The 7,398-nt window shown below is 63.2% G+C and overlaps 1 protein-coding gene across 1 annotated transcript in view; it reads left to right on the top strand.

The window, feature by feature from the left end:
* The window catches only part of ESPN (espin), a 34,609-nt gene that overhangs the window by 16,819 nt on the left and 10,392 nt on the right, over positions 1-7,398 (top strand). The window contains exons 4-9 of the mRNA XM_045299214.1: positions 43-225; positions 377-508; positions 2,804-3,005; positions 4,280-4,521; positions 7,069-7,230; positions 7,321-7,394. Of these exons, the coding sequence (XP_045155149.1) occupies positions 43-225; positions 377-508; positions 2,804-3,005; positions 4,280-4,521; positions 7,069-7,230; positions 7,321-7,394 (995 nt within the window). The remainder of the gene's footprint in view (positions 1-42; positions 226-376; positions 509-2,803; positions 3,006-4,279; positions 4,522-7,068; positions 7,231-7,320; positions 7,395-7,398) is intronic.

The raw sequence follows: 7,398 nt of genomic DNA, 5'->3' as shown, positions 1-7,398 counted from the left end.
AGGTGCGGCGCTCAGCCCCTCCCGGCTCCCACGGCCTCCCAGGTGAGCTGCACCAACGTGAGCCTGTCCGAGCCGGACCAGGACGGCGCGACTGCCATGCACTTCGCGGCGAGCCGTGGCCACACCAAAGTGCTCAGCTGGCTTCTGCTGCATGGCGGTGAAATCTGCCGCGATCTGTGGGGCGGGACCCCTTTGCACGACGCTGCGGAGAACGGGGAGCTGGAGGTCAGAATGGGGCAGGGGAGCGGCACGGCGGGCCCACGGGTGCCCTCTTTGGGCACCACGCGCCGGGCACAGCCTTGCCCTGTCTTGTGGGGTCCAGTGTGGGGGTGGGTGGGTGTCCCTGCTCTCAGGCTCTCACTGCTGGTCCCCACAGTGCTGTCAGATCCTGGTGGTGAACGGCGCAGAGTTGAGTGTTCGAGACCGAGAAGGGTACACAGCCGCCGACCTCTCCGACTTCAACGGCCACAGCCACTGCACCGGCTACCTGCGCAATGTGGAGAACCTGGTACTTCACTCTACCTGCTAACTTCCCCCCACTGGGAGGGGGCTTTGCCCCATTTTCCCTAGGAGGGATCAAAGATTCAGCCAGGTGAAGCCCCTTGCCTGTGGTCATACCCTAGTGAGTGTCTTGCCCGGGACCCAGAGCTCAGGGCGCCCACCCTCTGCAGAGAGGGAGAGGCTGGGGAGAAGAACCCCTGTGGCACCCTGCAACACTAGAGCTAAGGCCGGCAACGCCTCAGGCCACTCACAGACAACCGTGGTCAGCAGCGCAGCTCCCTCAGCAGACCCCTGATGGGCTCCCCCATCTGCCCACCCCTGGGTAGCCGCCCTATCAAGTGGGCAGTGCCTGGGTCTCCACTTCACAGATGAGGAAGCTGAGTCTCAGGGATGTGAAGTCCCTTGCCCGGTCACACAGTTCACGTGTGCAGGATCTGGACAGGCCCTGGGCACCAGACCAAGGCTACTTCTCTGGGTCTTGAAGCTGTAGTTTGCTTACCGGACACCTGCGTGTTACTCATTTTCCCGGGCTTGCCCCTTTTGATCATGTTGTGGGGGGTGGGGCGGGCTGCCCCTCAGGTGCCTTCAAATAAACCACTAGCCAGCTCTGGGAACAGCCTGGCCATGAGAGGATGGCCTTGCCCTGTCTGTGAACACGTGGCCCCGTTCTGGGACTGTCAAAGCACAGCCAGGCCCCAGGGTGAGAGACTGTGGTGAGACCCAAGGAAGAACTTCCCTCCAGAAAAGTCTGCCTGAGGAGAGTGGATAGCCCAGCAAACAGCAAGTGCCCTTTCACCAGGGTCTCCAAGCAGGAGGGGTACCAAGAAGGGCATTTCTGCACCAGAGGGGTAGTCTTGTCCCCTGTTCTCTTGAAGGGCTCTGGGGTCCCAGAGTCCCAGGCCCCTGGCCACAGCCCCCACTGAAGTGACTTCTGTTGGTATTCCTGAATTCTCCATAAAGAAATTAATCAAGGACACAGCATTTACTGGGTGCTATGCCCTGGTACTTCACAAACATCAGCCAGTGGGGTCGGCGGTATATACTACCCATTATACCCATTAACAGATGGAGAAATGGAAACACAGAAGGGCTAACTGACTTGCCCAAGACCACCACAGTAAATGGTGGAGTTGAAGTTCAAAGTCAATGCCTCACCCTGCAGAGCCCATGCCCATAACCTCTGTTGCCTGCTGCCTCTGGGGTCAGGGCTGAGTGTCCCAGCTGCGCATTACTCTCAGCCAAGAAAAGGCCCTCAGCTGGCTGCCCCTCAAGCTGGGCCTTGGTTCATGGGGCAGCCGGAGGATGGGGTATAGGAGCAGCACCAGCCCCCTCCACCCAGGCAGGCCCAGCTGCAGGAGTGATAGAGCCAAGCCACGAAGGATGCTGGCCCAGAAAAGGCAAACACTCCCACAGAGCCCCTAATTACGGGGCCAATGAGCGTGGCGGCCAAGCCGTTACCTGGTGCCGGGCCTGCCTCCACATCCCGAGGGGCCTGTGACACTTCTCAGGCAGGGAGGGGGCTCAGGGCAAGGAGGAGCAGGCCTGGGCAGGAGGCATCAGAGAGCAGGCTTGCCGGCCAGCTGTGGAAACACCATGGGCAATGTAAGCAGGGCCCCCAGCCCAGCCCGCCCGCCGAGAGGAGGAACAGGCCTGCAGGTAGGGACACAGACACCTGTGTGTATGTTGGGGAGGGGGGGGTGGCAGGCTTGGCAACCTAGATGTGGGCATGGGTCAGCTAGGCCCCTAGATCACCCACTTTTTCCTCCGGGCCCCGATCAGGAGATGGAGCTGGGCTGGGTTGGGGAGGTTGCCCTAGTCCATCAAGGAGACGGAAGGGACGCTGGGCTACCAATAGAGGGTTCTGGGCTCCTTCATGTTTTGGGGGGCCCTGTACCTCTTTTCTAGCCCCAGGTGCTGCCAGTGGGTGCCCCTCCTCACAGATACTCCCAAGCCAAGGCCCACTGTCCTTTGGAAAGGAAAGAGTTGATGGGGCCAGTGGTACTTCTCCCCCTGGGCCCAGCCCAGGACCCCAAGTCATCCTACCAGTCTCTCCACCTCTGCACAGGGAGGGGCCAGGGATGGGGGTTCCCAGCATCCTGTAGGCTTGTGGCTGGGGGCTGGGCTTAACCTTCACCTGGGAAGAAGCTGGAGACCCCTGCAGGGCTGAGGAGAGGGAACCAGCTGAAGGAGAGACTGCCCCCCACACACACTGGAGCTCACATGGCAGGAACAGACCTGAGTCTGTTCCAGTGGGTGGGGGATGCCCTTATGCCCTGCTCTCCTCTCTTCACCCCCACCCCAGAGTGTGGAGCATCGAGTGCTGTCTCGGGACCCCTCGGCTGAGCTGGAGCCAAAGCAGCCCGACTCAGGCATGTCCTCGCCCAATACCACCACGTCAGTCCAGCCACTGAACTTCAACCTCAGCTCGCCCACCAGTACCCTCTCCAACTATGACTCCTGTCCCTCCAGCGGCTCCAGCACAAAGGGTGGACACCCTTTCTGTGGTGAGTGGACTGGTTGGGGGGTGGGGCACAGTGGGCTAACCCTGGTTCACTGCCCATATGACCCTCAGAGCTGTCCAGGTCACCTGATGCCTCAAACGCCCAGGAGGGGACACTCACGCTTGTGTGAGCCCATCACAAACACACATGTACAACCACACATATCCCTGCCTCACACCCCACATGCAATTTTGTATTCACTTCCCATACGCCCACTTCACACAAGTCCACTCCCCCCGGTTGAGAATGCACACTTGCACATGCCCCCCCACCCCACCCCCAAAGGGCATACACAGGGACACACACTCCGTACCTTAACTCCTGGGGCTGTCACAAATGACCCCAAAGCAGGTGGCCTGAGAGAACAGGTAGTTACTAGCTCCCAGCTGTGGAGGCCAGAGGTCCAGGTCAGGCTTTGGGCCATGTGGTTCTTTCTGGGGGCCCTGACCCTGTCCAAGCTCCCGGCGGCTGCCAGATGGCCATCCCTGGTGCTCATGGTCACATCTGCCTTTGTGGTCACATGGTTTCCGTGCCCCCCTTTCAGAAACACTCAGAAGGGATTAGGGTGAGGCCTGACCCTGCTTTGTCATGACTTAACTGATCCTTAAAGAAAAGCCTGCTTCCCTAAACAAGGTCACCCTCACAAGTACAGTGGTAAGGATTTCAACTAAGCTTTTTAGGGAACCTAATTAATACCCACCCATATGGAGCCAGGTGGATATATACACACACCTACCTCCATCCCTCCATCCCACACATGCCAACTCCAACACATTCGCAAATGCAAAGTATCATATGCACACACATGCACACACTCACACAACGCACAGATGCTCCTGCTCAAGCCCAGACGTGGGCGCACAGGCACACTGACCACACCCTGGGCGTGGCTGGCGGTCCACTGCAATGCCAACTTCTTACCACCAGGTGGCGACCTGCAGAGCAGGTGGGGATGCCCAGCCCAGGTCGGGTGTGGCCATCCCTACTCCTTGTCACCAGTGCTGCCAGAGCTGCCCACAGGGGCTGCCCCGCCCACCTCCAGGTGGCCCTGCCCCATAGGCACACCCTAGAGCCAAAGCCTCCCCGAGACCTGGGTGCTGGGGCTTCCCTCGAGTGCAGGGTGCCCCACTCCCAGGGCTAACCTCAGCAGTCGCCTTGAGCCCACCTGGCCCCTTGTCCTGTTGTTTTCAGGTAGTGAACAGACTCGGCCCCAGGGGACAGGTTTTGCCCGCTTATGCCCACCTCACCCCCACCCTATCCTGTCCCTCTGCCCACAGGGCTTCCCAGCACCAGGGCTGCAGACATCCAAACCTACATAGACATGCTGAACCCGGAGCTAGGCCTGCCTGCAGGCAAGATGAGGCAGCCCACACCACCGCCACCCAGCTTCCCTCCGCCACCTCCACCTCCGCCAGGTTACCCAGCTCCCAGGCCCCCCGTGGGGGTCCATGCCGCTGACATCTATGTGGAAACCAAGAATAAACTGCGCCACGTGGAGACTGAAGCCCTCAAGAGAGAGGTACTGAGCCCTCAGCTCCCCCCTCCACTTTCCCCTCCCGCCCCTCTGCCCCCCCCCCTGCTGGGACTGGGCGTGGACTGGCAGAATGGGCAGCAGAGGCCCAGGAACTGGCCTTGGTCATGGGTATGGCGCCAGGGCCCTGGGACATTGCCCCTCACCAGACTCAGGACTGAGACAGGTGATGAGTAAGGTCAAGTCCCTGTCCTCAGTGGGGGCTTGGACTTGAGGGAAGAACATATGCCCAGCCAGCCAGCTGGGCCTCACCAGGAGCTGGGGCCTTGCCAGCCCCAAGTGGCAGGGCTGTCTCAGAGCTGGCAGAAAACATGTCTGCCCTCCGTGAACCACACCCACCCACAACCCTGGGCTTAGTGGGGAATGGCAGGGGGAGCTCGATGTGGGTGGAGGGTAGAGGAAAGGGAGGTGGTCCTGCCCAGACGGTGCACAGACTGGCAGTGGGGGCTGGGTGAGGGGGTACCACTGATGCTGGCTTTCCAATTTGGGCTTAAGCCCTGGGTGCAGGAAGGGCCAGTCCTGATGGGAACCCTGGAGAAGAAGCAGGCTGTAAGAAGGTAGAGGGACTGAATCCAAAATGGGGGTGTAGAGGGTGAGGTGCCCAGGGACCAGGGCCTTGATGGCCCCGTGGAGGCTGGGATGGGAGAGGGAACAGAGGGATGGTGTGGATCATGCCGGAAATCCTGGGGAGGGAGACCCAGGAGGGCCCTCAGGTACCAGCCAAAGAGCCAGCCAGGCAGGTCAGAGGTGGAGCAAGGCAGCACACAGAGGTGGCCAAGGCAGGGTAGGTGCCCTTAGGACCCTGCTGAGCCTGGCCTTGCCTTTCCCTTTTAAGCCCAAAGCTAAATACCCAAGAACAGAACTGGGGAACCTCCTAACACTAGTGTGACCCTGGGGACAGGGCTAGTCCACAGGGACCCTCCCCTAGCCCCATCCTCTGGTCTGTTTCCACTTTCATCTCGAGCAGGGGAGTGCCCCTGGCGGGACTTTCAAGGCTTGGCTTGTGCACCCTGCCCAAAACCACGAGACAGGTGGCCTGGCCAGTGCCCCCTCCCGACCCTGAGTCGGAGCGCCAGGCAGCCCCTTCCGGGTGTGTGCGTGCTGGGCCGCAGGCGCCGGGTGGCTCCACAAAAGGCTCTTTGTGTGCCCGCCGCGCCCCCTGCGCCGCCCGTGCCCAGGCTGCAGGCAGGCGGGCCCAGGGTCGTGGCGCCCGAGCCTCTGGGGCTACTGGGGGCGCTGGGGGCGGGCTGGCCCAGAAAACAAATCTCGCGGTGTCGCGTTTCCTGCAACGTGAGCTCGGGCGGGTGGGGTGCGGAGGGAGGGTCGGGGCCACAGCGGGGACGCACAGGTTGGGGTGGGGCAGAGGGACAGCCCCTGACAGGTCACTCAGCACTTGGCCCCGCCGCCTAGCGTTCCTCTCCCCAGCTGGGCTTAGCAGGGGGGACTGCTGTGACAGGGCGGGTCGCCGCACTGTCACCTGAGCCCGACTTGCTGCCCCTGAAACCCGAGGCTGGGACACTGGTGTCGGTGTCGCTTACACGGATGGCGATGGTTTCCAGATGCGGGAGGGGATGGGCAGGGGCGAGACCCGGAGCTAGACCCAGGGCCAACGATGGGGGCTCGGTGGCTGCAGTCGGGTCTGCCTTCAGTGTCAGGCCGGGGGAGGGGAGGAGTGGAGGTTAAGGGCGGGTATGCAGCACCCACCTGATGGACAAAGGCAACGGGGGAGGCGGAGCGAGACCACATCTGGCCTGCGGGGCGGGCGGGGTCCAGCGGACAGGTGTGACGGAGCAGTTGGGGCCCGAGGCATCCCCCACTGCTGGGGGCGTGCAGCCTGGGATTGGCAGGCCTTGGGTGATGTCAGGCCGACCAAGCCCGTAGGATGGCCTAGCGCAGGCGGCCGCGGGCCGGGCTGTAACCTGAGAGCGGGGATCAGGTAGCACAGGTGTCGGATCTGTGCCGCCCCCGCAGCCAGGTGCACAGCGGGGGCTACCGGCACAGTGGCAGGTAGGAGCAACCCCAGCCCTGGGCTGGGCGGTCGGGCCCAGGCAAGCGGGAGCCTAGCAGGGCCTGGACGCTGGGGGATGGGGAGGGGTGCTCCCTCAGGGCAGGACCCGCAGGAGAGGCCGCTTGAGCCTTCGGGCCGCCCGGGGGCTCCAGCAGACGGAGTTGGGTGCAGCTGAAGCCTTAGCGCCAACCCAGCCCAGGCTAGCAGGTGCCTCTTCTTGGGCTGCCCCTGCATCTGGGCCAGGCCACCCCGCCCCTGAGCCCGCCCCTTCTAGCCTCCCAGGGGCACCGATGCCCCTTGGCCCATGCCCAGAACCTCTCCCTGTAGAGTCAGCTGGGTCGGTCCCGATACCGAGGCCCTAGGACCCTCGCCCCCGGCCTCGCTGGGAGAATAGGGGGCCTGGGAACGTGGTGCGCTGTGCCCCTCGGGGCCAGCCGGAGTCTGGGAGAGGAAGGGTTGGGGAGGGGTTAGGGGTGGCTGAGCTTCAGAGGGGCCCAAAGGCCATTCAACTCGCTGTCTTTTCGCAGTTTGGCCCCCGAGGCGGCCACGACGGGCTGCGGAGGCAGGACTCCGGCCGCAAGCTCCGCGCCGTCAGCAAGCAACCCAGCACGGGGGACTACTACCGCCAGCTGGGCCGCTGCCCCGGGGAGCCGCTGGCCGCGCGCCCGGGCATGGCCCACAGTGAGGAGGTGCGTGCCCGCCAGCCTGCGCCCGCCGACCGCCCGGGGCCCAGCCGCGCCTCCCTCCGCTCACTCGCCGGGCCCTCCGCTCTCCCGCAGGCGGCTCTACTCTCCGGGAACCACGTGCACAACGGCTGCGTCGCCGACCCCAAGGCGTCCAGGGAGCTTCCCCCGCCG

This window comes from Echinops telfairi, unplaced genomic scaffold (genome assembly GCF_000313985.2).
Source record: "Echinops telfairi isolate 266 unplaced genomic scaffold, ASM31398v2 ScPeMD7_7457;HRSCAF=8495, whole genome shotgun sequence".
NCBI lineage: Eukaryota > Metazoa > Chordata > Mammalia > Afrosoricida > Tenrecidae > Echinops > Echinops telfairi.
This window is presented reverse-complemented; position numbering and strand designations above follow the sequence as displayed.